General features: G+C 39.7%; 1 protein-coding gene across 3 annotated transcripts; it reads right to left on the bottom strand.

The window, feature by feature from the left end:
• Positions 1-3,194: 3,194 nt before the first annotated feature.
• On the bottom strand, positions 3,195-17,947 carry LOC129361261 (glutamate decarboxylase 1). Of its 3 annotated transcripts, none has more exons than XM_055032003.1 (17): positions 17,430-17,947; positions 16,594-16,769; positions 15,318-15,380; positions 13,550-13,705; positions 11,831-12,073; positions 11,668-11,758; positions 8,674-8,786; positions 8,387-8,502; positions 8,203-8,282; positions 8,075-8,129; positions 7,638-7,754; positions 7,453-7,517; positions 6,803-6,881; positions 6,543-6,692; positions 6,347-6,454; positions 6,098-6,187; positions 3,195-5,624 (listed from the first exon to the last, which is right to left on the bottom strand). In XM_055032003.1, the coding sequence occupies exons 2-17, from the start codon at positions 16,679-16,681 to the stop codon at positions 5,451-5,453; spliced, it is 1,788 nt and encodes a 595-aa protein (XP_054887978.1). In that variant the 5' UTR covers positions 16,682-16,769; positions 17,430-17,947; the 3' UTR covers positions 3,195-5,450. The 3 variants fall into 3 exon arrangements, with proteins under 3 accessions (XP_054887978.1, XP_054887979.1, XP_054887980.1); XM_055032004.1 differs by having other exon boundaries at positions 16,594-16,695; XM_055032005.1 differs by lacking the exon at positions 15,318-15,380.
• Positions 17,948-18,498: the final 551 nt, after the last annotated feature.

Genomic DNA, 18,498 nt, shown 5'->3' with positions numbered 1-18,498 from the left:
GATTTGAACATCATCGCATATTTTCCCTCCTCGTCTGCTCAGCTTTTCTTTTTCTTTTCTTTTTTACAGGAAGTGGAAATGAATCACTGATCCTGCAGAAAACAGTGTATTTTCCTTATCAAGCCTGTATAACAATCCCCTGCCAACATTATCTTGGTTTTTATGAGTCAGTAAGCTGCAGTATTTCTGCACAGGGGCTCATATCCTTTTTTGCCCCCAAAACACTCTGTTTTACTAGAAGCCTTTTCTTAAAAGAAATGCCAAATTAGATTTGCAAGGAAATGGACAAGTTATTAATCTATTCATCAGTTATTAACATTCAGTCTCCACCAATATTAATCAGTCTATGGACATGTAATCATTAAGAGAAGGTCATTTAGATAGGTGTAACCAATTACAATTAGCTCAGCAGACGGAGGCCTTAAGGTGTTATAATTGATCTGGATATCAGTGTTTAGTCCAGTGCAGTTAGTCTTTGATTTAACCACAAAAATGCTCAAATTACATTGGTACCTAAAGACGAATTACCTAATGAGCGATTCTTCTTCTATATGCTTAGGGCACTCTCACAAGCAAAGCTGTTATCAAAGCTAACAATAATGATAATGTAAGGTTAAAGCGAAGTCAAAGAGAAGCATCTAGTCTGCTTGGCTGTGTGTGTGAGCAGCGTGAGGATGAAGGAGGGGGAAGGGCTGGCAGGCAGCCTGCAGTCAATATCATCTTTTCATTAGACTTCCCTCACACAATAGGAGCGTCAGTATCTATCAGGAAACTAATGTGGCAGTGATTCCCAAAGGCGGGAGATATATTTAGCACATCAGGGAAGGACTGACAAGATCCATGAATTCATGAGACGGAGAGAGAGAGACAGGGAAGGGAAGAGAAGAATGCAGAGGAGAAGATGGTCAGTGACTCAACATGGAAACCTTGCTTAAAGTTTCCACCAAACTGATGTCTTTCAAAGGAAAAAAACAACATTTATGCTCCCCTAATGAATGCTGTCTTGGACTTATTTTGATTAGGGCTGAATCATCTGTGTACAGACCAGAGCAGAGACACTTTAGAAAGTTTACAGTCGGAGTCAGCCAAGCCACCATCCAGAAATAGCTGCAACAACTAGATGCCCTGCTGTCACTGGAGGGCTTGTTAGGGGCACCTGCACAGGGCGGCATGGTAAGTCTGAAATGCTGAAACAGGACATGTGAAAAATAATCTGCACACTGCAGCAGGTTAATGGGTTAAAGTTTGAAGAATCTGTTTTGAAAACATCAAAACATTGTTTTAGATTTAAGTAAAAAAAAACAACAAAACAATAAAACCCACTTTGGTTTAAAGTGACAGAAGCAGGTCATGTTTTTGTGTCTTAAATTGTTTAAATAATAATTTTACTTAGACCACATTTGAATATTCATCAGTAACATTTTAAACATTTTTCAAAGCTTTTTCAGATTTTTATTAGAACTCCATGTTTCAGCTTTTTTTTAATTTTTTTTATTTGATCAATTATTATAGATTTAATGGCACACATTATGAGTTGATTGACTCTGATATGGAACATTGATTTACTCCAAAACCCACCAGACTGTGACTGACTGCAGGAGCTATAAAACCTGTTTCCATTTGCATTCAATCATAATATTCTCCAGCAGCTGCCTCCAAATTAGCTGCATTATTATGCTTTAGGAACATTTAACCTCCACGGATACAATCATTCAAAAAAGCACCAAACAATAGCAGAAATTACTCCTGTAGAAGGAAGTCAGAGGTGATTTTCAGTGGTCACTCCCTCCACCGCTCCGTTTTCTGCAGCTTCACAAAAGCCTCCATTGACATCGAGTCTGTAATGATTGCTGCACTGAAGCATGAAACAAAGAAATAGCGTCGGCCCGGTGGAGGAAGGGAGGAGACCGCTCAAACAGTCAGTCGATCCTTTTGTGAGTGTGTCGAGATAAAACACAGCGAGGCAGATCCTTGAAATAGGCTCTATGGGGCCTGGGGGGGAAAAGGTAAATGTTAAAAGATCACAGATGAATGCATTTGATGACAAAAAAAATGTGAGGAAAGGGAGAAACGAGGAGAACGGCTATGGGGGCTCATGAAATTTCAGATGGAAGATTATCAATCACTTAAAAAAGTCTCTTAGGGGCGATTAATCTGACTAATGGTGCTAACAGGACTGAGAGGAGGCTCTGAAAAAAACAGGCTAAAAATGTTTAAATAAAGAACTTGAACTTTTATGCAACCCAATGATTTGATGCTGTAGATGAAATAATATTTTCAACATATTAAGGATAACATGCACAGCCTTTATTTTGCAATGATAATATTTGAATACTATGGTGAAAAACCTGCCATTTCAGCAAACAATGACAGCAGACGTGAACTGAACAGTGCTGCAGCTGCTTGCTGTTCCATCTCACAGCTTGAAGGTCCTGAGTTCAAATCACAGTTTGTGATCCTTCTGCATTTTCTCCCTCCACTTGCATGCATGAGCTCTGGAAGGATACTCCAGCTTCTATCTACAGGTTTTGACCTGTGGATAATTCATCCTTATCTGATGAACTGGTCCTCAGAAGTGAGAATCCTGTAATAGGCTGGTGATCCATCCTAGATGCACCCTGCATCTTCCTCAATGAAAAACTAACTGTATAATTAGCCAAGTCCATGCATTCACCCCATAAATTACCGTCACCATCATTCCAGTTAGCACCTCATCAAATACTCATGAAGAAACCACATAGCTTTGTTAAGATCAACCTGTGAGATTAGACTACATGCGTTGTGCCGCACTGGCTAATCATGACACTATTTAAGGTGATGCAAGCAAAATAATGTGTTTATTCATTTTGCAAGAGGAAAATATGCACAGAAACAAACTTGATGGAAAAATACAAACGGCACAGTTTGAGAAGGTTCTGAAAATATCTCAAAATATCCCCCCCAAAAAATTCTCATTTGCTATAATACGTACTAATTGCACTGTTATTTAGCCTGTTGTCATGTCATCTACCAAAACATGCATGAAGCAGAATCAACACTTCTTCATGGCACGTTTTAAAAACCTTACATTTTGTGAAATTCTGCATCCTCATTCCATTCTTCCACCCAGCTCTGCTCTGACTGCCAAAGTCCATTTGTGGTTATTTTTTTTTTCCCCATCAGATCCTTAAGCCTGTCAAAGAAACCACAGATACTTGTGCCTGCAGATGATCTACAGCTCATGTCTTTATTAGTTTTGTGAATACAGTAGTTATTTAGTCATGTTAAGGTGCCCACATTAAGAACTACAAGGGACATTTCCTCCCCACAAAAATCAGGAATGTACAGGTGTTTACTCAGTCTTATTACAGTAGCAAATACATTACTTGGTTCAAGCAAAAATGCTTAGTGCAGAGTTTTTTTTTTAAGAAAAACTAAATTATTCCTACAGAAAGCACATACCCATCATAATTTTGCATATTATAGTCATACTCCACTTCACATTATATAGTACAGACAATCATATGTCTCTAAATTTAAAGCTGCCTCATTAACATGATTCGGTAATGTGCTTTTTGTCAGCAGCAGCCGGACGGCCAGAGAGCCTTGATGACATTCAGTCAATGAATCACGACACTGCATGGCTCCACGTTTGCACTAAAGTCAAAGTTAAATCCATTTCCGTGAGAATATTCATGACTGTAATCTAATCCTTTGGTTCACGAACACACCAACACATGTTTTACAGCAGAGGTTTTTTTTTTTTTCAAACAAAGGATAATATATATACTATTCACAATAAAAGCCTCTCTATATAAATCAAATAATTTGTCACACATAATACCAAATGTTTGATTTACATACAGAATTTGTTCGTTGTGATTCTAAGACATATTTGGCTCAGAGGCAATGAAACACAATCTACACAAAGTCACTGCAGTCGATAGCAGCGACTGCTACAACGTCCCAACTGGCTCGATAAATACAACACAGATAACAATTATTACGTCTTTTACATTTCTGTTATTTATGCTTTTGTCTATGTTGTGAAGATTTCTTATAACTGTATTTATTATGTCTGAAAATATATTGGATTATTGTATTTTTAACACAGATAACACATTGAGGGACATTCTTTGTGGCTGCTTTACAGGCACAGGGGGGAGGCAACTTTTTAATGTAAGCACTTTCTGAATTAATAGGCTTTACAGTATTTCTCAGTATAATTCACTTATTACACATATCGACATCTGGATGCTAATGAACTGAACTTTCCTCAGCATTTCCATTCTAGAAAAACTGGTGGTATACAGTATATGAGATGTTAAAAGAGGTAATTTTATCATGGCGTCTGGACATGTTTTTTGTAATTTTATTATTTCATCAGACATCAGTTTAAAAATGTATGATTTTTGTTTTGAACACATAAAAATAAATATTTTTTTTTTCAAGATTCATATTTTAAAAGTCTCCACACCTCATTTGGGGCCGGCAAAGTATATGCTTTAAAATATGTATAGAAAAAATGGAACAATAAGAAAAGGGACAATAATTTCTCATGGGGAAACAATGTCGCAGGACTCTTTGTGGTTATTCTGTATGAAACAGCGCCCCCTACAGTTACAATACAAGTTAATGCTCGTCTAAGATTGCAAAAAGCAGGGTCATATTTTTAGCTCTCAGTACTGGTCTCTGATGAAAATGTACAAGTGCTGATTGCTATGAACCTCCAGCATTGAACCTCAACAACACCAGCATTGAGGGGTGCTCACTCATTTTATCATCACAAAATGGTCAAGTGTTGCTTTTCTATCTGCTTGCAATAGCAAGCTGTGCTGTCATGCCAATGCTAACTTTTACAACTTTCCCCCCTCTATTGTAATACTACTGTAAATAATACTTTTATTATAATCCTCAGTTATGAAAACTTGCATATGTAAAATTGATAAATCCATCAAAATGTTGTTCCCCAGAAATCCAGAGAAAATGCTAGATGTACAGAGTTTTGATGATTTTCTTACCGAAAATTACAATAAAAGATTAAATCCCCAGATTTTTATTCTTTCTTATTCTTGTCTCAAGTTCATGTCTTAAAATCATGTAATGTGCTAGGAGTGTAACTGAATGCTCTTTTTCTAACAATATTTCACTTTCTTTGTAAACAGATTGTTTCTACATGAAAATGACCCCATTTCAATTTATCACCTTATTGTGGTTTGTTCCCACTTTGCATAAGAGACGAGAATACCACTGTGCTTTTTTTGTTTTGTTTTGTCTTTTGTCAGATGTGCAAATGTTTTCAATACATACATCAACGTAGCTAAAGACAAAAACACACTGGGTACATTATTGGTAATTGTGCATTGGCAGAAAATACTGGTAGGCAAAAAATATTACTGTGTTGAAAAGACAAAGGGTACAGCAAAGCTCAGCACTCGTTAATGTCGGAGAGTACGATCTGCTGTAGACTCTCACAGTTCATGGCCCAGTCGCTCAATCTCCTCAACCAGGAAGTCGATGTCTGACCTGGTGGCTGCAGGGTTCGAGATGACCATGCGAAAGAAGTTGACTTTGTCTCCCTGCGGTTGGTAACCCACCATAGTGGTACCCGACTCCATCATCATGGCCTTGATCTTGGGAGCCACCTGTTGCAGATATTGTACAGTTAGAAATCTGCTCTGCGGTGCCTTCTGGAGGAATTTAAAAATCAAAACAAGTTCCCCACAGCAATGTGTTGTAGAAACAAATTATTTTGTTCTGAAGCATCATGGAGCAGAAATGTGCTGCAAAAAGCTCAGAAGGTTTGACTCAGGGGGATTAAATCCAAATACATTTCAAGTTGTTCTGGCCATATTGTGCTGAAAAATTTAAAATCATATTTTCTTTTCTTTCTGCTTCAAAATAACACACCTCTTTGTGATGTCCTGTCACATGAAATAAATAAATAAAAAAAGCTCAAATCTGTGACTATAATGTGATTGAATGTGAAAGCTTCGAGACTGTGAATTCTTTTTTCTTGTTTCTTTCCTCTTTGCCACGAGTGTGTCTTTATGAATGAGCCACATGTGAGGAGAGAAGTTTGAAAAGAGACTTAATTTGCAGATTAATGAGTCATTACCTTGTGCAGTCTCTCGCGCTTCTCTTTCCCATCAGGCATGCCACGGAGGCTCAGAGGAATGTACCAGAAGCAGACATTAGTGTGCTGTGGCTGATAAGAGAGAACAACATTTGGAACGGGTGCAGCTTGTTACTGTGTCAGCAAAGTAAAATGATCTAATCAGTGCTGAAACCAGGGTAAATTATGAATATTGCCTCAATATTTTGCAGGTTAATAGAGCTCTTGTGGAAAGAGCTGTTTAGAGCTCACCTCTGACTTGAACACCATCTCAAATCCCTCTCTGTTTTTTATTTTGTCATAGAGGTACGCCGACAGATCCAAGCACTTGTCTATGTGCTGCTCAAATCCTACTGTTCCCTTTTTTGTGGATAAAAGAAAATGAAATTACAGTCAGTTCTTTAATACGTTAGAGTCTGGCAGTGAGCTCAATCAGATAATTGCTCACCTTTGCCTTCCACATGAGCCAAAACTTAAAGATATCAACATGGCGTCCGCACTGAATGGCCTTATCCCCCGTGTCATAAGTGACATCGTACTGCTTGTCTGGCTGGAACAGGTAGCCCGCACACATAGAGTTGCAGCCTTGTAAAAGTCCCTGCAGTGAGAACAATGAGGATGAGCAATAAACAGGAGGAAAGAGTGCTGTGTTCAACTTCACTGATCATAGCATCTTCACCGACAGAAGAATGGATGACATAGACTTACCCTCTCTCTGACCAGAATGGCAGAGCACTGCAGTGGCACTCCCATCATCTTGTGAGGGTTCCAGGTGACTGAGTTCGCCCTGCACAGACATGGAAACAGTAAACACGTCTCTGTGAGGGATTGAGTGTGTCAAGTTTGCAAAGACAAACAGCAAACTAAAAACGTAGAAAGACGTAATTTCAGCTAGAGTCACCAATGGTATACTTGTCAAATGAAGAGGAAGAAGTTGCAGTGTTGGGAATCATAACCGGTGTTTTCAGATTGAATTCTGATTTTGATATTTGGGGTTCCCTCAGTTTAGTTGCATATTCATCACACTAAAACAACAACTAAAAAAACATTACTTGATGTACTTTTTAAAAATATCTTTATGCAATGAAAAGTGTTTTTTTACAGTGGCACAATGTAAATACTGCACCTTTTCCATTGCATTGCTCAAGAGATATACAAAACAATGGCATACTATAAAAAATTAACAAATTGTGGTTTATTTCTTTATGTTTAGACTTGTACAAAGTGTTGTAGAAACACCAGCATGCATGGCACACACACAAAAAAAGCTTTATAGTGGTTCAGTTTTTTTCTTTAGGACAGTTAACACACTCCTTTTTTTGTACTGAACATGCCTTTCCCTCAACAGGATGTTTTACCTTTCTACTCCATTCAGCTTGTGTCTGTGTCTCCTGGACATCAGCAAGCCTCCTCCCCATGCACCCTGCACAAGCACAACATGCTGTAGTGTAATAACACTGGAAACACTCATACAAATTGTACAACGGATGACAAACATGTAGTCTTCAGTTAGTTGAAAGGTAGAAATTATATATTCCCTTACATCTACATGAAGCCATATGTTATACTTCTCACAGATGTCTGCGATCTCATTGATGGGGTCAAAGGCTCCGTAGACAGTGGTGCCAGCAGTGGCGTTCACAAACATCGGAACATAGCCCTGAAAAGCAGAAGAAAGCAGAGGACTCGGTCTAATGTGATTATTTACATCAAAGAGATGGGCAGAGAAGAAAATTCTCTTTTAATGCATCCCTCTTTTGGTACTCTACTTTCATTTCTTCTACAGAAATTACTTCCTGGAGAGAAATTTTGAGGCTGTGGTGTCATAATGTGAAGTGACAGCAGCAGCGGTCGCATTAAAGTGGCCTGTCTGCTCCGGCACACAAAGCTGAAGCTCATACGAGTGTCTCTGATTGCAGGACGGACTGGACGGAGGGAAAAAAGCTGATTGGTGAGGTGTTGCCAGAGGTCTATTTTTACCTTTTGCTTGACCTCGATTACTTTTGCCTCCAGATCAGCAGGAATGACTCTCCCTCTGTAAATAAAACCAGCATCAGTGTTCCATATATTACAATATTTTTCCAAACTATACTGAACACAAAACAAACCTCTCATCTGTCTTTAATAGTACGAGATTCTCTGTTCCAAATCCCAGAGCTGCACTTGCTTTCTTGATGGAATAGTGGCTCTGCAGGAACAAAAACACCATCAAATGAACAGATCCAGCTTACTGTAAGCTTAAGATAGCAGGTCTAAATTGTGGAGATGATGAGGAAGAAGTGCTGCACTAACATGCTCAGAAGTGAAGAGCACCAGCCTGGGTGCAGCTGCCATGCCTTTGGTCTTGACTTCAGGGAAGGACTTGTATCTGGCAATCATCACGCTGTACATGTTGGAGATAGCTCCGCCTATCAAGTGCAAAAGAGTGCAAATTTTCAGCTATTTAATATGACCCAAAACAAAATAGCCGTATACATGGGTACATTGACAAATGTAATAACAAGCAGCACGTTGGACTGAACTTTGCTTTGTTTTATCAAGATTTGTGTTCTTTTTAAGCTCTTTTGTTTTCCTTTTACCTGGAGAAAATATTCCGTCTCCCTCTCCGTTCGGCCAGCCAATTATCTCTCTCATCTTCTTGAGCGTCAGCTGCTCCATTAGCACAAAAACAGGGGCAATCTCATAAGTGAACCTAAAGCAGACAAAATGATCACACTTACTTATGACAAAAAAACAAAAAACAAAAAACCAACCCAGAGTTTTCCTGCATTACACACAGCTCTGTTTTAGGTTTCAAATGGACACTGACTTCCAGAGATCACAAGATCAGTGCTGAGTTCCCGAATGACGCTTTTGGCTGAGATCACTTTCTGAGGAAACTGGGACTGAAATGGTGCTCCAGCTGTACAATTGCAAATGAGAAAGCCCTGTAGAAGACAACGAGGGGATCTGAGAAGTGTAAGTTGTTGGTATCATTTATCGGGACCTGTTTCAGATCTGCTGCTCTGAAAACCATCAGAGACTCTTAACACCTTCTACAAGAACATTTTAGGGCTGAACTGATCAATCATATTAATTGTGAAGAACTGATTATTGAAATAACTGTCAAATATTTTAGTAATCGATTAATTGATAGACTAAAAAAAGGTAATTTGCTGAAAAAAATAAGATAGTCAGAGGAATAATTAGGTCAAAACTGTAATGTATATAAAAGTTTTTATTTCTTATTTCTCCCCCAAACACAGTTGAATAAACCAAAAAATACTTATGTTGTTGTGTGCTCTTGTAATGCAAATAGATTGACTTAATTGATAATAAACAATGTAAAGAACAAAAGCTGTTTTTATCCAGATTAAATAAACTCAACTAAATGTTGCAAATGACAATAATTAATTGTATCTACATTCTGAGTATTCTAGGACACTTACAATCTGATGAATAGAAGCCATTTCATTGCTGCGTTCTCTCTTTGCAGTGCACCATTTGGTTAAAATTGTGCAGAAATGATAACAATAAAGCGGTGCTTTGTTCTCCATGAATTTCTTTTATCTCCTAGGAGCATATGGGGCTTGTTCAAATGAGCCACACATTGTGAAGCCTCTCTGCGACACAGTCAATTTGGAATTACAGTACTGGCAGACTAATCCATCTTTTCCAGACCAGTGAAACTCTAATTATAGAAGTGTACTGTCCGTTCATGCAGAGCAAGTAAAATGAATCTGAGGAAGATTACATTACGTCTGCAGAGTGGCTCAGCATCTTCAGCAGAGGCACATGTGCAGACCGAAAGCAAACAAGTCACAGATGTCATGCGTTAATTTCTCCGCACTCACTCCTGCAGACAGGCCACAGTTACTCTGATTATGAAAGAGCAGAATGTGATTGTCAGTCTATTAGTGTCAGTCAATATTTATCTGGCATAATTAGAAGTGATGGAGTAATTAATAAAGGTAAATTGGAGCGTAAGAAACCTCATACAGGTTGGAAGGGATGTTGCCACTGACAAAAGATGGGACAGTTTTTAAGGTTTGATGGAAATTTATAATATTTATCTCAGCTTATCAAGAATAAAAGCAGAGAGTATCCTGCAATATCATCATAATGTTGGAAAATATTCCCACTTTATCATATTAAAACTCTAAACTTAAATGTATTTTACTGGGCTTTTATGCAATGACTTATTGTTGTGTTTCACAAGAACACAGAATGATTTTCAGAGTTATAACCTTAAGCTTGACAGTTTGAGACTAAAGAATAACTCTGTGGTCTGATTTGATGACTTTTCCCCTCTACATTTTAGCAGCTGTAAAATTGGATGTAGGTGTTTATTTTAAGCCGATAAATTGTATTACACACAGATTACTGGAATGCAGTGTCTCAAAAAACATAAAATCTCTTCTGCATCTTGTCACGTTGCAACAAATCCTTCAATATCTCTCTCAGAAATTTTATCTAATTGAGAAGTTCATGGTTGTATAAAAGAAAGATTTCTAGCTGATACAAATCTGCATTATGTGATTTGCATATGTATTTAGCTAATCTTTAATCAAGAGTAAGGCGATGATTAACTAAAGATCTTTTATTGTTTAAGACAAAATTAGATTGTTATATCTTAAGTATTTCTTTTTGTGTCAACCATGTGTTTTGTGTGGATACATTTTGCTTTTTGTCTAAAGTCACCTAATGAATAAAAGATCTAGTGGATGAGAATAATTTCTGCAGAACTACTTTAGTATTTTGTTTCTTTTTATTGTTATTATTATTTTAGGGGCAAAGTATAAAGCTTTTAATTCTGACTTCCTCCCCAAGTCCTTTGTTTCAGTTTCACTCCATACAGTAGTTGATAGTTTGATTTAGCGATCAGGGTGCTGAAGTTGTAAAGGGTGAACAATAGAGGCATAAATCTCTGGTTTATGGTATTGATCTCAGGCTGTAGGAACTCTGGGAACCCTGAGCTGGCGTTATCTCCACAGTCATGGAGATACTGGGCTGTATCTGTTTATGAGGTACACTGCTGCAAAATGCACTCACCATGATGACCACCGGCGTAGCTCAATGAAGGATTCTGTGATTTACAATCGCACAAAACGAAGGAAGGGACGTAGTTAGTATGAAAATGATTTATTGCAGGACAGAACCTCCCACAGAGACCCGGGGATGCTGCTCACTCTGTGTACACACGGCTCAGAGTGAGCTGAGGTTGTTTCTTTCCATTTTGTTATGTCACAGGAACTGGCATAACATGAAACAAAGACACCATGTAAACTGTGAACGCTAATCAATATGCAATTTAGTTTGCCTGCAGGGCTGAATTATGCATCCACCTCCTATAAGCACAGGCCGGTATCGACAACAGTGCAGGGGCGTAGCTGCACTAATGTCCTCGTTTGTGTTCTTTTATCTCCTGGTTTGACTGACAGTCCATTAGGGAGTTGTGGGGTTTTCTTCAGCCGGAGACAGTAATTACTGTCCATCACTTCAACTATTCCTCCAGCTGATAATGTCCCCTCTTCATGGACCATTGGAAAGCAAATGGGAACAAATACAGTGTGATTTATCCCAACTGTACTCACATATTAGTGTTGGCTGTGGAGGTGAGCCACTCTCCTGCCAAGCCCACGATGTCTAATCCAGTAGACAGCTGGTTGAAGAACCTGGGGTGGCCTGTGAGCGATAAAGAGGCACCTGTGAATGAATGCAAGCTATCGACCCGGCTGCCGTTCTTGAGCCTCCTACCTGTTCTCACTCCATATTTCAGAGTGTCCCTGCAGTCCACCAGGATCTGCTCCAGAGACTCGGGCTGGTCGGAGAGCTCCAGGTTGAAGCCCTCCATTCCCTCCAGCAGCTGGTGAGGATGGTGGAAGTCAAGGACCTTGGTGGATCTGTCAAAGGTCTTTCTGATGTAGCTGGTGAGGATTTCCACGACCTCCAACAAGAACTGCAAGGTCGTCTCCTCTCCGTTCTTTGACGGTAGCAGATCTGCAAAATTTGAAAGGTCTCAATTTGGTCCACAACAAAAATCCTCATCTATATGGAAATACCTAATCAGTTCAATACGCAGACGAATTAATATTCCGCTATATACATTGCACCATCTTGTAAAAGGTTATCCAGCTAATGATAACTTCAGCCAGTTACATCCCCACATTTCTGCTGATTTTGTCTTTCAGTTGAAAAGCAGGGCTGCACAATGACTCAGTTGCTCGCACTATTGCCTTGCAGCAAGAAGGTCCTGGGTTCGATTCTTTCTGCACGGAGTTTGCATGTTCTCCCTGTGCGTGCCTGGGTTCTCTCCGGGTTCTCCGGCTTCCTCCCACAGTCCAAAACATGACTGTCAGATTAACTGGTCTCTCTAAATTCATCCTAGGTGTGAGTGTCTGTGTGCATGGCTGTTTGTTCTGTCTGTCTCTGTGTCACCCTGGACTGGCAACCTGTCCAGGGTGATCCCGCGGAGGCGAGAGGCGGGGTCACCTCCGGGCGAGCTATCTCCAGCACCCCTGCCTATCTCCAGGGGTACTGGAGGTAGGCACCAGGACCCCTCCCAATCCCATTATGGACAAGGGTGTTAGAAAATGGATGGATGGATAGTTGAATAGCTAGTAAACCAAGCATGGCTCCTTTCAGAACATTCACCCCAGTCTTTTGGTGTTCGACCTGTTTTCTTTGAGGACTACCTTTACTAAAATACATCCATCTTCCTCTCCAGCCCACCTTCCTTGTCCCCACTCATGAAGAAATCAGTCCCCACAGCATCATGCTGCCACCACCTCCACCACCCTGTTGATAGTGCTCTCATGGTGACATTCATTATCAGTTTGTGCTATAAATATATTTCAGTTATCAGAGCGCCTTCTTCCACATGTTTGTTGTGTCTTGTTCATCTCTCACAGCAAACAGGATTTATAGCTTTCTCTCAACAAATGCTGTTTCTTGCCACTTTTATAGAAAGGCTGGATTTGTCTTGTCCATGATTAAATATTTTCCTGTCGGCAGATTGTTCCAGAACATTTTTGACTTATTGTGTGAAGTCTGAAGGCTGAACTGGATTCATTTATTAGTATCAGAATAAAAAAAATAATCAAAAAATCAAATTTGATGCCACACTTATTAGTTTTTTTGTTATCGCAATGTTACAATCAAAGGATTTTCATAAGTCAGGAAAAGGTCTGCAGCTATTTATTAATGATAATTGATCTCAATCAAATCTCTGGTTAGCAGCAACATCATATATACTCTGCATTTAATTTTTACTTTGCTATGAATTTTGCAACTTCAGTTGCAAAATTTTATGAGGAATTGCCTCTAACACAAATTTCATTAAGTGAGCTTTTTTATTTTTTTTTTAAATTTAATCACAAATCAACTTCTCCACCGACTGCAACAAGTCTTACAGTTGAATTTATTAATGTTTTTATTTATTTATTTTTTTAAGTGCAGTCGTTTCCCGCAGCCTACCTCTGGCGTACAGGTTGGAGAAGTCCGTCTCGGTCCGCCTGAAACGCGCGTCTCCTCCGGCGTTGTCGCAGGCCATGAGGCTCTGGGCCGCGCGCTCCTTCAGGGAGCTCCCCGTCCTGCTCCTCTCCTCCAGACTGTTGTTCTTCTGCAGGAATCCTGCACGATTACAAGAAGGAGACGGGTCCGGAGGATGACCACACTGCCCAAACATGTTTGTAGAAAAAGCAAATGAAGAAGAAGGGGGAAAAAAAAAAAAAAAAAAAAAAAAGCTCAGTGGTAAGTGTTTTCTTTTTAAATTATCTAATCCCCCCTTCGCTCCCCCACAGGGATGCACCGTATCGTCTCGGTCTGTTTTTTATGAGTGAAGGGAGCCATCAGTTCCCTCTTTATAGGCTGGAGGTGGGGGAAGGAGGGGGGGGGGTGTGTGTGTGTGTGTGTGTGTGTGGGTGTGTGTGTGTGTGTGTGTGTGTGTGTGTGTGTGTGTGGGGGGCGGGCGGGGAGAGGCGGGATCTGGAAGGTGAAGCCGGCGATGACATCAGCACCAAACTCCAGCCAAGCAAAAACAAATCGCTGCCATGTACAGGCTGTAAATCCCCATTAAAGCGTGAGATTTTTCACGGCGGTGGGCAGAAAGGAGCTCAAGAGCCGATGTGAGGAAAAAAAAAAAAAAAAAAAAAAAAAAGCCAACACGATTGGAGCGCCTCATTCCAGCAGGCCGCGCTGAGAGAGGAGCCTCATCGGGATGACAGCAGAAGTTTCAAAAGGCCGGCATCTTTTTTTTTTTTTTTTTTTTTTTACCTAAGATATGTTTGTTTAGCTACTTCTTTTTTGCTTCTTTCGTTTCAAACCACCTGCGATAATTAAATGCTCGCAATGAAAAGCAGCAGGAAAGCGGGACGCAGCAGAAAGCCGCGCCGCGCCGCGCACTGACGCGTGATATTCAACATCACGGTGGACGTCAGCCTGTCCTCGTTGGCCGGAGTCAGACTGAAAATAGACTCTCAAAGTGGAAATGGGAAAATCCATCCCACATAATTTCCCTCTTTCATTTGTTCCCGCACAGGATGAGGGGGGCGTGATAACCTCTGGTGACGCTTTTTCTCTGCCGGTTGAATTTAAAATGTGGTTGCAATTTAAGAGAGAGAATAAATAAATAAATAAATAAATAAATAAATAAATAAATAAATAAATAAATAAATATGTTTTTTGTGTGCATTCTTTGCATTTTTAGATAGACATTTTTCAGTGCACAGACAACTGTGCACTGATATCATGAGAGATGTAAAGCACGCTGTCAAACACAGCCTTGTCTCCTTCCACTCTAAAACATGTTTTGTCGATTAAACTGTAAATCGGTGCATTCACAACAACTCTTTACTATGGAAGCAATATGCAGATGTGAAGTTGTAGAGATTTTCACAGTAAAACTATTCTCAGCATGTTTGGGCTGTATAATCTGCAAACATCATATTGATGTAGATTTGCAATGTTTTGTTTACTGTAAGTTAATTTGATTAGATTTGATTGAAGTTTTTCCATTTTTTTACAATATACTGTAAATCATGCACAAACATGATTTGTAGCAATCATTTTTACTGTAAATAAGTTGCACAGAACTGAGGTTTTGTGCTGAAATAGTTTAACATTCACTTAACAGTGAGGTTAAACTGCAAAATAACAGCAATAAAGGTTCACACTTTATTGTTATCTCAACAACAAACAATTTACAGTGTAATATCCAGAAATAAATACACATATACAAACTCACCACAGATCTTCATGCCTAATTTTCTTGTACATCCATGAGCTACTCCACACCAAGCATCATAACCTAAACCAAACAAACAAAACAAAGACTATTATAATATCATCTTCATTCTCTATATTGAGTGTTTTTTTTGGGGGGGTTTGCTTATGGAGACGTGCATGATATACGGAGAAATATATATATATATATATATATATATATATATATATATATATATATATATATATACACACACACACAGTATTTATCTGGATTTGCCTGCATGGTTAACCGTGCGTCTCCCATTCATCATCCACGGGCCTTCCACATTAATTAGAGGTTTAGGTTCGTTGTAGCCTGCTGGTCTAATAGAATGAAAAGATGCTGGTTAAAAAAGGCGAACGGTACTTCTGCAGACATCAGCCGGCTGCTTGGTGACAGATAGAGAATTACTGCGTTATCAAGGGCTTCCAGACTCAGAGGGGATGGGGCACCTGGGAGGGGAGGCGAAAGCAAAATTCTCAGTAGCGTGCGATTTCAGGGAGAAGAGGAGAGGGGATGGCAGAGAGAGAGGAGGTGGGGTGGCGGGGTGGTGATCGCTCCAATACCAGCATCCCAATTTAACCCTTGCCTTGGACCATTAGATAGATCATTGCCCCCACATGCTCAGCGCACTTGAAGAGATTTTTCTCGAGCTGGAGGCATATCAGGAAGGAGATAACCTAAATGAGCAGATGTGCAAATGCACAGACCATAAAAACCATTTAGGCTGCAGAAATACGGAAAGAAAGCAGAGAAATCACGGGCCTAATAAGGTCCAATTATCGCCTTCAATCGGACATATCAGCTAACAGCAAAAGAAAATCAATTAAAAAAATAAAATAAAGAAGGAAATCAATCTTTTGTTAAAATTCAAACAACAGATTAAAATATATATTTTTTCACAATCTATCAAATAATCCAAGATATAACTTTATTTCTCCCTTTATTCAATATTTCATTCTTATTTTGGAAAGGCTGCAGGGAACAGCCGGGCTGAGTGGTCTCTCTGTGTTCCTGCTGAATGAAGACCATAGTGATCATGAGAGCCATTAGGGTCCATTTAATGTGACTGAATTAGCGAGCACTTCAGGGCAATATATATATATATATATATATATATATATATATATATATATATATATATATATATATATATTTATATATATATATATATATATATATATATATATATATATATATATATATATAGTAAATAGCACGAGTGAAAACAGCATTTTATCTGTGATGGACCTACTTGAGCCCGGCGGCCGTAAATTTGTCGAGTTGGGATCCTCTCCGGGGCCGGAGGAAGAGGAGGAGGAGGAGGGTGCAGACGCCGCCATCTCTCCCAGAGACCCTGAGCCAGAGTCAAAAAAGCCTGCTCACTTTTTTCTTTCTTTATTTCTTTCGTTTCTTCTCCTCCTCCCTCCCCTTTAAAAAAAACAAGGAGAGAGGAGAAGGTGAAGTGTTGAAATCCCAGAGGAATCTTTAAACACCTCAACAACTAAACATATATAATGAGTCTGGACAAGGACTCTTAATGTCTGTATTACAAGTTTAGGTTGAAATCTGCAAGATGAAATAAAATATCTGCATAATAGAAGCCTTAATTTTACAATGTAATAATAGATAATTATAACCATTTTTGGCTCAATGCTCAGTTAGAGATTCAAGATTATTATAACCAGCAAATGTTTAATATTTTAATAATAAGACAAAGCAAAAAAAAAAAAAAAAAAAAAAAAAAAAAAGAAAAGAAAAGAAAAAAGAATGGAATAAAGAAATATTATAAAAACTTTATTCTGATGTTATTCTCTCCATAAATGAATAGTGCGATCAGGATCTTCATCAATGATACGATGATTTCATGTCACAGAAAATAACCCAGAGAGGTTTTTGTTCTTTCAGAGAGAAGTAACTTGATTAGAAAACAAAAAAGAGAGAGAGACGCGTCCAAATTAAACACAAGCTGTCTGAACAAGAAGCGGCTATCAGCTATTAAAAAAGAAAACACCTGTTAGAGCAGCTCAGGTATAAATGAGCTTCTTCAGTTTGCAATGTCTAGACGGACAAATGCCCACATCCACTTACCGAGCTGAAGAGCGTCCAGGTGAACAGGTCCAGTCCACCTCCACTTCCCACCCGCAAAAAAACAATTCTTTTTTCGGAAAGTGTATATTTATAAATCCTGAATGGGATCCTGCTGCGCTCCCTCTCCACCGACGCGAGGAAGAGGAGAGAACCTGAGCTCCAGACTTCCCATAGATCCCAGTCAAGGTGACCCCCGCTTACCGGTGAAGATGCGGCTTTGATTTGCTCTTGTTTTAAAGACGGAAAAAAGCGTCTGCTTGTGCGTGTGAACCTCTGCGCACCGGTGAGTCACAGCGTGGAGCTCCAGCAGCACCTCCAGCTCCCCCGGTGCAGCAGCAGCAGTCTGCAGACTGTCTGCAGACTGTCTGCGCGTTTGGCTCCAAATGGCGCCGGTTTCGGCCCCCAAAGTGCGACTTTCCCCCCGAAGTAGTTACTGTTTTCTATTCAGGTTTGGTTGGGATCCTGGTCACGGACATGGTGCTTGGTGTTATGAACAACACACTACGTGAGGTGGGATCTGGATGGGAGAAAGAAGGAGGGAGGAGAAAGGAGGAGATTTTGGTTTTGTTCTAAGGGGGTGAGGGCGGGGGGCGACATGAGAGAAAGCGCCCAAAGACGGCTTTAATTAGGCCATTTAATTAAAAGGAAGCACTCTGATAAGATGAGGGTTATTTTTATTTTATTTATTATTTTTACTGTTGCTAAAATGGTTTAGCAGCAATTATTTTATACACAGTCACACATCTTATAACCCTCCCCCCCTCTCTCTCCACGTCACATTTTATTGTCCTTCTTTATGTGCACACCGGCAGGTGTTGATGTAACCTGCGACACATTCAAAGTGCAGGACACAATCTGTCCAGAAGGTGGCAGCGAGAACCCAGAGATGGTTCCTGCAGGAGGACAAGTGGGCCACTCCATTAAAAAAAACAAAAACGAAACATTTCACGGATCTAATTATACACAGAGGCATTAATCTGGAACGTCGCGCCAGGCACGCGCGACGGCAGAGACACGAGTGGACACACAACCGACCGCACGCAAAGATCACACAGCCGCAGTTTAGCGA

Source organism: Poeciliopsis prolifica, unplaced genomic scaffold (genome assembly GCF_027474105.1).
Source record: "Poeciliopsis prolifica strain line A6 unplaced genomic scaffold, Auburn_PproV2 SCAFFOLD007, whole genome shotgun sequence".
NCBI classification, from domain to species: domain Eukaryota; kingdom Metazoa; phylum Chordata; class Actinopteri; order Cyprinodontiformes; family Poeciliidae; genus Poeciliopsis; species Poeciliopsis prolifica.
The sequence above is the reverse complement of the archived record's forward strand: the minus strand, read 5'-3'. Positions and strand labels throughout refer to the sequence as shown.